We start from the raw sequence: 13,645 nt of genomic DNA on the forward strand, positions 1-13,645 counted from the left end.
TTTGTGTTGGATTACAAAAAGAACACCCAAAAAAGGCATTGCAAAATAGCTTAAAACATATAAATATATAACAAACTTAATTAAACAGTCCATTATAGTCACAACCCATGCATAGTACTTAAGATGAAATTAAAAAAACATAAAAAGGTAGTTCGTCCGTCCCGCGCACAGGTGTTGCCGTCGGCGTCTTCAGGCGCGACCGTCCTCGTCGTTGCTAGTCAGGTCAATATAGGGTGGGGGTGTCTAGAGGTAGGGCGGCGGTCCCCAAAATGGGGCAGGCGAGTGCTGTGCAGGCTGCAGCGGCCGCGGCGGTGACCACAACACCCATGCACGCTCTTCCGTGGCCTCCTCCTTCACCTTCATCTTCACCTCCTGCTTAACGTCCAGCTCCGACATGTAGACATCTCCGAAGGCCGACAGCTCCAGCATCTCCTGCAGTCCCTCCCATTCCTCCTCCTGGTGGCGCTTGTACTCCCCCTTGGAGTCCTCCATGATGGTTTGCACGAGCCGCTCCTCCTCCTCGGCCCTCATGGCGGGAGGTTGCGGGGGCGGCTGCGACGGGGAGGGATAGGGCGTCGGTGGCCGTGCGCTTTGGGCGGGCTCGATGCGTGCACACGAGGCGCACTCTGGGACACGTGGGGCGGGCTACAAGCACAACCGGCAAAAAAATTGCGGCGCATCTCGTGCTCGTCCTGGAACCATGTGTACTAGAGGGGCGAGTCTACGTCGTACCTATGGTCAGCTAGGTATTGGCGCGTAATCTGGGTGCGGCGATGGGCATTCTCTAGGAGGCGGGCAGGATCGCTCGCCGGGACGGGGGGAATGGGCACCCGATCTGGGCTCAGATGCCACCCATTAGGAGGTGCACATCTTACCATGCCAGTGGGGTGCTGGTCTCCAAGTACCAACGACAAATGGAGACCTTGATGTAAGGCCGGAAGCGTGGCGCGACCGCCGGAGGGGAGATGGAGAAGGATGCCGGCGAGGTGGAATGGCTGGCCGCGCTTCCAGACGAGGACGACGACTCCGCCTCGTGGTCGTGCTTGGCCTTCTTGCCGAGATGCCACTTCCAGAACCGCATGGCCGGCGGGGAGCGAGGTGGGCGGCGGCGCTAGGCTAGGTTTGCTATCTGGGAGGGAGGGAGCAATGGAGATGGTGGGGAAGTGGAAGTGGATGGGAAAGTCGAGGTGAAAGTCCATGGCTTCGCCATAAAAAAGGATGTGGCCGGGGCCGTCTGGCTGACCGGCTGGCCCCCATCCGTGTGCATTGACTGGGGTAGGTGGTAGGTAGTTGGACGGTCGACACGTGGGCCTGAGACGGACGACGAGAGGACGCGTGGGCATCTGCCCTCTGTTCGTTTGACCGCAAAGCCAAACCAAGTTTGCGCCCGGGATGGCAAGCCGGACCAGAAAGAACGTTTTTTGCGGATGGGGTGGCGCATTGGGATGACTCGTCTGTTTGTTTGGGCCCAAATAGACTACGGACGATTTGGAGTCCTGCGTTGGAGTTGGCCTAAAGACCTCACCCTCATGCCCCCAGTAACATTATAAAGATGACTAATACCTCATCCTCAATCACACATCCTCCATTTCAATATGACATCAGACCATGTTTTCGCTTGTCCTCTTTGCCGTCCTCGTCGCCGGTGGTCGTAGTACCAGTTGTCACTAACTAAGGTTGGCCAGGTCCAATAGCTGGATCATTGAGTATCCTTCATGTCCAGTGAGATCAAGAGCGTTGAACAAAGTTTTTCTATTATTCGGCTAATATAATAGGAAAAAACACCGCACATAATATACGTATGTGTTATAATGTAAATTGAGTAATTTGTGTCATATAGACCATGGAAAAATATTCAGGTTTAAATAAAAGGAAAAAATGTTTTTCTAATGGTTGAGTTTAAATTTCTTTGTTGCTCTCACTGAGAGCAAAAAGAAAAAAACATTTTTTATTTGGAAAAGTGAATGTATTTTAGAACGCAAATATTGCGAAGTTGTGAACAAAGAAATTTAAACTCGTACTATTTTTTTTTGCCATGGATCACTATCTTACGTTTTTCTTAGAAAAATCACTATCTCACCGACCACTGTAAATTGCCCTCGGTGCAGTTTGGTCGGATCGCGGTCTGAAATGGGCCGCTGATATCAATCGACCATGGGATCCAACGGCCCAACTGCAGCCCTAAACCAAGTACATCGCCAACAGAACCCAACGCCTCTCCTCCTAGGGCTCCACCAGCCGCCGGCTGTCCCGAAGTGTTCCGCTCTGGCTCTGCTGCCGCCGACGGCCGGAGCAGTCCCCCAAGTCAGGATCCGACGACTCGGGGGAGCAGAAAGGAAGAAAATCCAACTACGCGCACCCTGAACTGGGGGAGAGGACGAGGTGCCCTATGAGCGCGATTCACAATTGTCTGATGCGTGGAAGAATCAGCTTCAGATGGATCGAGGAGATGGCCTGAGCTGGGGTGGCGCACAGCGCACGGGGAACAGGTACGCAACCCTAGCAATTCCTGGTAGCGAAGGTAGGAGGGCGGAGGTGCGTGGGGGAAGCTCGGCGGAAGCTGAGCGAACAGCAAAGTCGCAAATGCAGTCCAAGATCAAACGCAGAAACACACAAGGGATCACCTACTTCGGTCTCGTATGGAAGAAAAACAAGAGCGACATGAATGCTATCAACGCGGACGATGTTATCCTTGGAAGCAAGGATGGTGTAGGTTCGTCCATGAAACCAATCTGCTGTCTCTGTCGCAAGCGGTATTCCCCAGACTTGATGTACATCCGGTGTGAGAGATGCAGAAGTAAGTTGATTCCACCTTTGGCCTGCCATTTTTTAAGCAAGCAATTTTCGTTTTGCGTTATCTTACCGATCTTTTCCGCATCTTGATATTCTCCTGTATACAGATTGGTTCCATGGAGATGCCTTGAGACTTGAGGAGGCAAAGATTGCTGAAGTCATATCCTATAGATGCTGCAGATGTCGGAGGAGGGCAATACCGGGATGTCCTCATTCAGATGATTATTATCATAAGAGGCCTGAACCAGAACCTGTCATCCAAGAAAGTGCAGCTAATATTCCCTCAAGTGAGGAAGCTATTGGCGCAGCAGATGAAAATACATCAAGTGCTTCATTTGGTATATTCGAGCAAACTGTAGAAGATATTCATGCTGATTCCTCAGTGCACATGGAAACCTTTGTGCTGGGAAGTAATCAAGAGATGAACTTTGTGGATGGTTCTTACAATTCCGCACATCCATTCGATAAAGTAGAAATTAAGCAGGCTATGAAGGTAACACTTGTTCTACCCACAATCTAAAATTGGCATGCTCAGCTTACCCAACTTAAGTTTTTTCCTCCACAGATTTCTGTAGGTTTTTTTAAACGAAAATCATTGTTTGTCAGTAGTTCACCCTTTTCTTTTTGCACGTTTCAATAGCTCATCATTGTATGGTCTCAATTGAACATAAGAAATATTTGTCGTTGTTTCATTGCCGACTGACAATTCTTGGTCTGCATATCCTATTACTTCGATGTATGCCATAATTTTAAGATTCAAGTGCAACAGTAATGAAAGGTGCTTGCAGTTCTTTAGTGCATATGGCTCTAGCCCCAATATGATCATCTATGTGTACGCGAGCAGAGTTGTTAGTGTATACGGGAAATATCTAGTGCTCTAAAAGCATCTAGCCAAGTTGGAAATCACAATCTGTGTACATTCATTTATAATGTGTGTCTACTGTCTAAATTGAAATTTGAGTGCAGTTTACTGTAAAAGTGATATTTTATAACAAACACTGGACAAGAGTTCAGTTGCAGTCCTTGATATTTTATTTTTATTTTTGAAAAATCTTGGTTTATCAATTATTCAGGACGCTCGCCCATATGATGCATGCTTTGCATGGTATACGCCTGGTAGTGGTACCTGCCAGCAATTGGACCCTATGGATCCTGTGGATGATGCCCCCCTGCCAGTTCCCACTGTGGAGACCAACTTTGAGAAAGACCAAACTGCCGCACTTCACAGAGCTGTATGTGTTAGAGTCTTGTCTACATAATTCATTCATATTGCCGTGTGATGTTTTTATCGCAAATGCACTTCTTGCAGTATGGTGGTTTTCGGGTTGTTGCTGCGGAGACTGGCTCATTATATGAGCGGATTAGACAGGGGGATTATCTCACTAATGATGAGATCATGGGGACCTTGGACAAGCTTCAGAAAGTTGCTCTACACCAAATGAAGGATATTGCCAGCCATGGCGTAGTCTACTCTGAGGTCCCGACACAACCAATGCACAACGCAAGCACCTCCACCACCCGGCCATCTGATCACCAGAGTAGCCTCTAAGACTCCAGCACCAAATGTGATTGCTACAGCATTGTAATGAACTATGCTATCAAGTGAGTAAGCTTTTCTATGGTTGCCGAGAATACATGTTTAATTAATAAGTAATCCGTATCATTGAAGTAATTCCAGAACTCTAGAAACCGTGAAGAATTTATTCCATTTTTCTATTTGGATTTTAGCGAACAGGGGTTTACATGAGATTAGTTAAGTAGGTTTGCCTTAGTTGTCTGCTATAAGATAGCTAGTTGGAGTCAGATTTCTCGTCCTGGTAGAAAGAGTTACAACCAGTTTTTGTTAAATAAATTATTAAAACAAATGCAGCAGCCGGTTTCACAGCAGTTGGAGCCTACTTTATCAGATCAAGTTCAAGTGCTGAACCATGAACAAATTGGTGATTTACTGCAGCCCTGTAGCCCACTGCAGTTGGAACCTACCATATCACATCAAGTTGATTCCATCGCCTTGCCGACATGAGCAAAGCTAATAGTCCACTACTAAATTGGGGCCAACTGCAGCATGCAGGAGGTTGTTGTGAGGGAGACGGGGGTTATAGGCTGTGGAATTGCATTGGGATCTACTAGTCTAGGGTTCATTGTTTGTTGTTTTAGGTGTATACTGCAGTCTATATGCCCTAGCGGTGCAGACTGTCCATGCCAGGGGGGCCTCCCCCAACTTTTTTTAAGGAAAACTGCAAGCAAAGCCCTGTCAGTATTTTTAATTCAAACACACATCTAATTGCGTGTTGTTTTGCGTTAAAGAAAACACCAAGAAGGCGCAAATTACCTGCGCCCACAAACAAAAATATTGCACAAAAAGTACCAGCCTGTCTAAGAGGATCTCAAACCACAAATAGCTAATTTGGCCCCCTATATGTCCGCGGACAGCATGGGCTCGCTCCTCATTTGTCCGTGTCCGCAACAGCGCTCCCCATTTCCCAACCCTCAAATACATACACAAGCATGCAACGTTGATCAATACACGTACTTCGATTCCATAGCACATAGTTCATACATAGTCTGGAGCACAGGCGGAGCTCCCGGTAGGGCGAGGTGAGGCGCTCGCCCTACCTTGATTTCCAGCGATTTGGGTTTTATGTATACAGATCGATCGCAAAAAAAATCATGGGAGAAGAAAACCTGCGTTCTATTGGGCCGTGAGCACTGACCCACCTTATTGGGCCTTATTTAAGTCACGCATCGAGCCACCCGCCCATGGATGCTCCAGTCCACAACACTCGATCAGGGCTAGTTGCTTGGTTTGTGACCTAGCGATAGTGACTGCACAATTCTGTAGTTGCCTTTTGTTCTATGCCAACATTTAGTACTAGTGTATGTGCTTTTTTTTGAGGGACTAGTGTATGTGCTAACAGGGGTTAGTACGGAATGGTGTGCATTTTCTCTTACATTTGCAAAGTGTTCGCTTTTTCTTGTATGCATAGAATAGATCTGTCCAAAATGTTTTTGGGCTTAATATTGTAAAATTAGTGGCGTTTTTACATTGTGCAATGTGACTCTTTGACTATTTAAGTATTTGTTATTGATTGGTCACATTTCCGCGTGCATATGTATAACTCTTCTACATGGAAAAACTATTTGTGTGCATTTTAGTGCGTATCGACTACTCTAGTTTTGCATCAATTTTTTTATGCTTTAGGGCCCGCCCCACCTCAAAAAAAAAATTGTCCTCCACCACTGATCTGGAGATAGCATAGGGAAGTTCATCATACTCCTACATGCCATCAAACTACCACAATAACGACATGTTCTAATAGTTCATAACTATATATAGGCTAAAGCATAAAGTAAAGTAGGCCTATAGATAGGGGAAGTTTATCGATGGCCACCCTTGCCCTTGTCGTCTTTGTCGTGGAAGTAGAGGTCGAAGGTGAAGTAGGGCTAGCCACCGGTGCTGGAAGTGTTGGAGGCGGTACCAGACATGTTCTTGTCCGATTTCGGGGGCCGGCCGGCGAGGGCACGAACGGCTTGGGTTTGCTCCTTTGCGAGGGCATGGGCGGCACAGGCTTGCTGCTTCGCGAGGATCTGGGCACGGGCTTCCTCCGCGCCCTTGTTCTCTGCAGCATGGCGCGACTCCTCAATGCCCTTTCCACGAGGGTTTTGGCGTTGATCCGGCGGTGGTGGCGCGCTTCTGACTCTTTGGAGGCCAGGGACCGCTGCTTGACGACACGAACGACCGGATCCTCCTCGGATCCGGAGGGCGCCGGTACCGCAGCGGACAAGCAGAGGCCGCGGCGTGCCTTCGCCTTCTCACGGTGGGCACGCTGTGTCTCAACCTCGGAGGAACCGCCGCAGCTATCGCATCCGCGACCATGTGCATTGTTGTCGTTGGCCTTAGACTCTGAGGCCGACGTCGGCACGGGGACAAGCGCCCTCGACTGGGGTTGCGACGATAGAGCGGACACACGACGCTGCAAGCTTCTGCTGGATGCGCCGCCGCTGGATCCGCATCTGGGCAGCTGTGACGGCGGAGCTCGCCGGGACTGGCAGAGCGCGAACCGGACAGCTATCTCCTGCTTGTCCGAGTAGGCATCGAGCTCCTAGTCGATGCCATCATCGGATCCGGACCTGGCGGACTCAGATCTGTTGCTCGCCATGCCGGAGATGACTGGAGAGGAGCGAGGCCGAGCGGAAGCGGAGTGGTCTGTTCAAAATGGCAAGGGTTGCGTCCAGGGTGGCTAAAGCGTGCTGATAATGTCAAGAGAGGTTGGGGTAGACCGAACTTGACATGGGAGGAGTTTGTAAAGAGAGATATGAAGGACTGGAGTATCAACAGAAAACTAGCCATGGATAGGGGTGCGTGGAAGCTTGCTATCCATGTGCCAGAACCATGAGTTGGTTGCGAGATCTTATTGGTTTCACCTCTAGCCTATCCCAACTTGTTTGGGACTACAAAGCTTTGTTGTTGTTGTTGTGTTGCGTCTAGGGTGGGGATTGGGATTGATTTTGTGCTGTCAGGATGGGCCGGCCTGACTAGGCGGACGCGTCCGGGCGGCCCCACATATGAGCTGGGTTTGAGGGGCGCGGAACAGCGCAGACATTTGGGCTAGGTAGTGGGGGGGGGGGGCAGTTGGGTGCCCTTTTTTTGGTCCGAGCCGTGTCCGGGCTGTCCGCCCGGACATACGGGGGCGGAATAGGGGGTCCGGTTGAAGATTCTCTAACAAAACAGCAAAAGAAGAAGGCTAAACTACAGCAGCCTGTTGCTTACCGTCGTGGGAAGGGGTGCCATGTCAGCTTCCTGCACTCCTGAAGTTGTCATTTGCCGTATGAGTGAGCTGCTGCAGCCCTAGATCTCTGAATACTGCACCAGACTTGGCGCGCAAACGAGCACCCTGTGAGCAGAGGGGAAATGGTTTCAGGCTCCTGTTCACAGAGAGGGCATGCCGCCAGGTGACCCACTCCAACATCTGTTCTTTGCTGCAAACCAACTGAAAATCTTGCATTTCAAAGGAGCCCAGCAATGCTAATTGTCCGGCCATCAAAGTCTGGTGCATTCCAGGCAGAGTTGGCGGAGTATAACCCAGATTCAGTCCGGCATCAGATAAAGTTATCCTCAATCTTTGGAGCGAGTTGAACGCTCCCAACAAGCTCCCTAGGTGCAAGTACTCCATGATTCCTCGTGTCACAAACCCAGCGATCATCCGCTAGATCATCTGCAACTGGTCTGCTGCGCACTCCGTGCTTGCTGACTGCTGCCACCACCTCCGGAGCTAAGTCAGCAATTGATTGACCGTCGATCAAACCATCTAACCAGAACTTGGTGCCTTTTGCAATTTCCTAGAATGACCTTTGTTGTGGCATGAAACATCACTGTGGCATTCCTGTTGCAGTTGAGTTTAAACTGAGCCCATGGGCCTGTCGAGGCTGGTGCGCCGCAGCCATGGCCACCTTAGGCGCGGCGCCCACCTCATCTTTTGCAGGTTCTTCACCCCAATGCCCCTGTACTCAATCTGTTGGCACCATGCACGACACACAGGACTCTTGACTCCTTTCTGAAAAGAAGCTGCTCTTCTTTTTTATCTATCGCCTCACACGAACCATCTCGGCACATCCACTGCCAGCAGGTTATGAATTGGAGCAGCTGATGTGACTGTTCAAATAGCACCAGTTTCCCGCCCTTTATCATCACACCTAGCTGTCCATCAATCTTGTCCAGAATCGGTTGAAAGCGCTGATAGTCTTAAACCCAAATCCGCATCCGTACGGACTCGAACCCGGGTGGTGAGATCATACATCTGCTCTTGTGCACTTTTTTGAGAGAAAATCACATCTGGACTTGGGAAAGATGGGGGTAGAATGGTCTTTCTGTGCTCTTAACTGATGGTTATGCTTACAATCCCTAAAACAAAATCGGTTTTCACGGAAGAGTTGCAATGCAATAAATTCTGTTGGCATAATGAAGAATGAGGTTGCACTTAGTGGCGAAAACAAAACTGCATTTCATATTTTACTAATTTCTCTGCCGCTAAAAGGCTGTTGCTTATAAGATTTTATTATCTTAGGAACTTAGTGAACACAATATTTTATTCCAATCTGTTCGTACATTGTAATTATGAACAGAAGCAATGTTTCTCTTGGTTTACGTACATGGTTGTTGATGCCTATACAATTGGAATGTAATAATTCAGAAAGGTTCACTGACAATCGATACTGAAAATCACAATGTAGTCCATAGAACATCAACACGCCCTATTTTGTGGAGTAAATCTATGATGCTTTAGGTTCAAATATGTTTTTACCCTATCAACATGCCCTTTTTATATATTGGTTTTTGTCCGTGTTATCAGATTGCGTGTGATAAAGGCATTGTAATTTGGACTACAGCAAGATTCACCTCAACAATATGATATTTTTTCTTGAAGCGGATCAATAGTATGATTTAAGCTATTCGTCTGCCTTCTTTTTTAGGTGACCTCTCATCGATGCGGCTTGCTCCTTGGGGTTATACTTGAAGCAACAAAGCTGGTTTTGTGATGATGCTGTTAAGGAAGATTTCTTATACTGACGCTGCATAACCCATACTAGCAGCCCATGCCAATATACCCCGTTTTGAGTTTCTGTCACCGATGTCTAATTATCTTTGAAGTTCCTGGCTGTACCGTGTTGCTGCTGCATGTGGCGCTGTCACCACTTACCAGCATTTAAGGAGTATATCTTTTTGTTTCTTGCAAAAAAGTTAAGGAGTATATTTTTCTTTTTGAAAAAATTTAAGGAGTACATTTTTGGCCTTTATGACCATGATTGCTGCAAGCTGGCATGCTGTGTGGACCGTTCTTCAGTTATATACATGTTCTGGGTCGTCTTACTAGGCATGTACGTTGCGCATTCTGGCAAAAGTTGTTTTGCTCGTGGAAATACACCGTGCACCCCAAAATACCTGAGATTGTTTGTTTACATGTACAAACAAATTTCAAGAAACCAAGCCATGTGAAATAAACGACCAGCCTCTTGCTGTGAGACAGACTGGTAAAAGTACTTATGACCTAAAGAGGCATGTCCCGAATAGGAAACGATTTGCACCAGCAGGCTAGCACTAGATTGATCTACATGAGGAATGATGGGTCGAATAGTGCCCACCCATTCATGGTGACATTTTTTTACAGAATTCTGCATCAGTTGACAAGAGTCGGGCGTGAATTCTTTTCGATTGTATTGGGCCGATGCGAAGTTTTGGATCAACCCTTTATGAACAGTGTGCGTGATAACGCGGCGTGTACAACAAACATGTTGCTGGTACGCGATAAGCAAAGCAGCTGAGAGCAGAGCACAGGCCCAAAGCAGAATTGCAACTAGGCGTGTGTGTGTGTGTGTGTGGCAGTCGCTGGCACGCCACGACCAGTCTACCCGTAAAAACCTGGAGGAGCAGGTCAAGCCCGGTGCTTGGCGCGCGCCAACCGTTGGCCCGGCCTCCCCTAGCCCTACCTCTACCCCGAGCGAGCAGTGCACCACCCCCTCCTCCCCTGACACCCACGGCGACTCCCTCCACCGTTTTGAATTTGAAAAAAGTGCAGCGCCACCCCGCCTCCATCCTGCTCGCTCGCGTCGCCGGGGCAACGAGATCGAGCGGCCGTCCGTCGTACCACTGCCGCTGCCCTCCCGCTTGCCCGGTTGAGCCGAGCCAGGCGGGCTGGACGGACACGACGAGGGGACCTGCCACGCTCGCGGTTCCCCCTACCCGTCCATCCGCACCGGGTCGCGCCCGCCATCCGCCCGCACCACGTGCGCTGGCCCCGCCCCTCACTTCCACCGCCCGCGTGGCCCCACCTCGCGTCACGTGGATCCGGCTCCAGCAGCGCGACTAACCCGACCCGCTCAAGGCGACACGGACCGGAGTGACGCGACGCGAGCCCGAGTGCGGCCTTGCCTTCCCCTCCTCGTGCTCGCTCGCCTCGCCTCGCCTCGCCTGTGCAGTTCTCGCTCTCCCTTTCCTTTTCCTCAACCCCTTCCCTTCCCTGCCCTCCTCGCCCATTCCTCATCTGCTCCTCGCCTCCACCCCACCTCCTCCTCCTCCTCCTCCTCGCCTCCCGCCGCCCGCCGCCGCCGCGCAGCCCTGCGAACCCCCGCCGCCGATCGACTCCCGACCGCCCGATTCCCTGCTGTTCCTCGCGCCGGGCCTTGGGCTGTCACGCCGCCGCCAGCGCGTCGCGAGGTTCAGCGGACTCTCCAGATTCGCATCTAACCACACCCGGCCACTCCGTGAGCCCGCCCCTCCGGGAATTCTGCCGGAATCTCGCCCGGGCGCTCGCGATTCGCGGCGCGGATGCTTGTCTAGGCAGGCGCCGCGCCACTCGGTTTCGCTAGGGTTTTCGCGTCCGATGCTATGGACCCCGCGGCGGCTCAGCCCCGGGAAACTGCTGATCGGACGCCTGCCGAGGACCCTCCCGCCGTCGCCCCGTCCGCGGCGCCACTTGCCGACGAGGTGATGGAAGAGATCGCGGAGGCCAGCGCGGCGGCGGGACTGGGAGAAGAAGAACCCCCTGCTGCGGCGCCCGTCTGCGTCACGAGTGAGGCCAAGGAGGAGGAGACGGCTGGAGGCACCACAACGGAGCAACAGAGTATCGTCTTGGCCTTGGTGAGTGAGGGGAAGATGGATGCGGACGATTGCTGCACGGGGGACGCAGATCATGCTGCGGCCCCTGTGGCGAGCGAAACGAAGACTCTGGTAGATGACATCACCATTCAGGAGCAAGAGCATGCTCTGGCAACTGAGGTGAAGATGGAGGAAGAGGATCAACAGCCTACCCAACCTGCTGGTGCCCGTCAGGTGAAAGAGGAGGAGGGGGGATGCTTGGTGGGCCGCTACATCAGCCAGACTGCTGATGATGGTACAAGGATTCGTCTTGGGAAGGTTGCATCATACGACACCAGCATTGGGACGTACAGCGTGGTGTTTGAGGATGGACAGAGTGAGGAGCTGGGGCATCCTCAGCTCCAGGAGTTACTCATGACTGAGGAAAATGGTGCATCTGGCATGAAAGTCAGCTGCAGGAAGAGGAAGCTGGACCTGGTCGTTTCATCAGGGACTGCCACGGTGCTCAATGGTCCGCCAACTACTAGACAGAAGGTTGATGCATGTCAAATGCATGATGCATCCCAGCAAAGTGAATCTGGCTCAGATGTATCAGAGGATGTGGAATCTTCCAGCAATTCATCGGATTCTACTAAAGAATTGGCAATCGTGCCGTGCCTGCCAGTTCAGGGCCCAGAGTTGCCTCCGTCATCAGGCGACATTGATGTGCCGGGGGAGTCCACAAGTCACCTCTTTTCTGTTTATAACTTCCTCCGTTCATTCAGTGTGCAGCTGTTCCTCAGTCCATTTGGCATGGATGATTTTGTTGCATCCATTAATTGCTCTGTGCAGAGTACATTGTTTGATGCTGTACATGTCTCGCTGCTGCGGGCGCTGAGGCGGCAGCTTGAGACTAAATCCTCTGAAGGATCAGAGCTTGCTTCAAACTGCTTGAAGTATGTAATCTATCAACCCTCCATTTAGTGGAATCATTATCATTTTAGTGAATCTTGTGTCCTTTTACTTCAATACTGATTTTTTTTCTGTCAATTTTCCTCAAATATTTGCAGGTATCTAGATTGGTCATTGCTAGATGCACTGACTTGGCCAACTTTGTTACTGGAGTACCTCTATGTAATGGGTTGCATCAAGAGTCTAGGGGGGAAGAGTTTTGCTCGAAGCCTCTTGGCCCTTGAATATTATAAGCTTCCTGTTACCATGAAGCTTAGGGTCCTCCAAATACTCTGTGATCATGCCATTGATTCTGAAGAACTCAAAACTGAACTGGAAGCACGGGAGGCCTATAATGAGGAACTGGAATATGAGATGGATTCAAGTAATTTCTCAGAGGCTGGATCACGAGTAGTCCTGACTAGGCCCTCAAGGATTTCTGCTTGCAAAAAGATTGAAGATTCCCAGAATCTGGAAGCTGCTCCAAATGTAACAAGTCCAGAAGCTGTTGTAGCAAATGCATCCCTGGATGGTAACAGTGATGATTGCCGAATATGTGGAATGGATGGGACTCTTGTATGCTGTGATGGCTGCCCATGGGCATATCACTCAAGATGTATTGGTCTGAACAAAGCATTTCTGCCCCAGGGACTTTGGTTCTGTCCAGAATGTGTGGTTAACAAGCTTGGGCCAACATCTTCAAGGATAGAGCGTGGGGCAAGAGGAGCTCAAATGTTTGGCATTGACATGTGTGAGAGACTCTTCCTGGGATCCTGCAACTATCTGCTTGTGTAAGTTCTTGCATCTCAATCCTGCATTATTTGGTGTTTACTAGCGATCCAAGAAATAGACGATTATCTTAATTAACTGTCATTTAGAACTCGTTGGTTGTCTCCGTTTCTTTGGATGCCAGGCTTGCTCTTTGCGCTTGTTGGGTTCGACGAAGCAGTTTTTTTTCCCTTGTAAAGCTCAGGCCATTCTTTTGGAAAAGGTGTTTTTTTTACATATTTTCTGCCACATGTGGAGGCCCCCTATGGACTCCACTACTTTTCCAACATTGTGGATCGTCGAGGCGCCGGATTTCCCTCTGCGGCCCACAAACCCGGAGGGCTTTTTCATATACACAGAGGGTGGTTCTACTTGTGAGAGTTCTTCCGGTGGAGGGGAACCTTCTACTAGAAACCCTTCCCCGTCCCCTACGTTGCTACTCGTTGATAGGCATAGAGCAACGGAATCTCTGGGGCACATTTTCTCATTCACTCTGCATAGCCAGTCCTACATCGATAAATACTGCTATTAATGTTGAATTCTACAGTACATGTTTCCTTT

At 49.9% G+C, this 13,645-nt stretch overlaps 2 protein-coding genes across 3 annotated transcripts in view; both read left to right on the forward strand.

The window, feature by feature from the left end:
* Positions 1–2,195: 2,195 nt before the first annotated feature.
* On the forward strand, positions 2,196–9,588 carry LOC119308285. Its single transcript, XM_037584385.1, has 5 exons — positions 2,196–2,797; positions 2,901–3,286; positions 3,867–4,025; positions 4,103–4,395; positions 9,265–9,588. Exons 1-4 carry the CDS (start codon positions 2,437–2,439, stop codon positions 4,340–4,342), a joined length of 1,146 nt encoding a protein of 381 aa, XP_037440282.1. The 5' UTR covers positions 2,196–2,436; the 3' UTR covers positions 4,343–4,395; positions 9,265–9,588.
* Positions 9,589–10,856: 1,268 nt separating this feature from the next.
* LOC119308286 (DDT domain-containing protein PTM-like) overlaps positions 10,857–13,645 on the forward strand; it is a 10,259-nt gene continuing 7,470 nt past the window's right edge. For both annotated transcript variants that reach the window (XM_037584387.1, XM_037584386.1), the window contains exons 1-2: positions 10,857–12,321; positions 12,436–13,107. In XM_037584387.1, coding sequence (XP_037440284.1) covers positions 11,177–12,321; positions 12,436–13,107 — 1,817 coding nt within the window. In that variant the 5' untranslated portion in view covers positions 10,857–11,176. The remainder of the gene's footprint in view (positions 12,322–12,435; positions 13,108–13,645) is intronic.

Source organism: Triticum dicoccoides, chromosome 5B (assembly GCF_002162155.2).
Source record: "Triticum dicoccoides isolate Atlit2015 ecotype Zavitan chromosome 5B, WEW_v2.0, whole genome shotgun sequence".
Taxonomy (NCBI): Eukaryota; Viridiplantae; Streptophyta; class Magnoliopsida; order Poales; family Poaceae; genus Triticum; species Triticum dicoccoides.

Coding starts and splice junctions, on each gene's coding strand:
- LOC119308285 (XM_037584385.1), top strand. CDS start 2,437: ATGGATCGAGGAGATGGCCTGAGCTGGGGTGGCGCACAGCGCACGGGG. Junction 2,798..2,900: donor CCGGTGTGAGAGATGCAGAA/GTAAGTTGATTC, acceptor TCCTGTATACAG/ATTGGTTCCATGGAGATGCC. Junction 4,026..4,102: donor CTGCCGCACTTCACAGAGCT/GTATGTGTTAGA, acceptor CACTTCTTGCAG/TATGGTGGTTTTCGGGTTGT.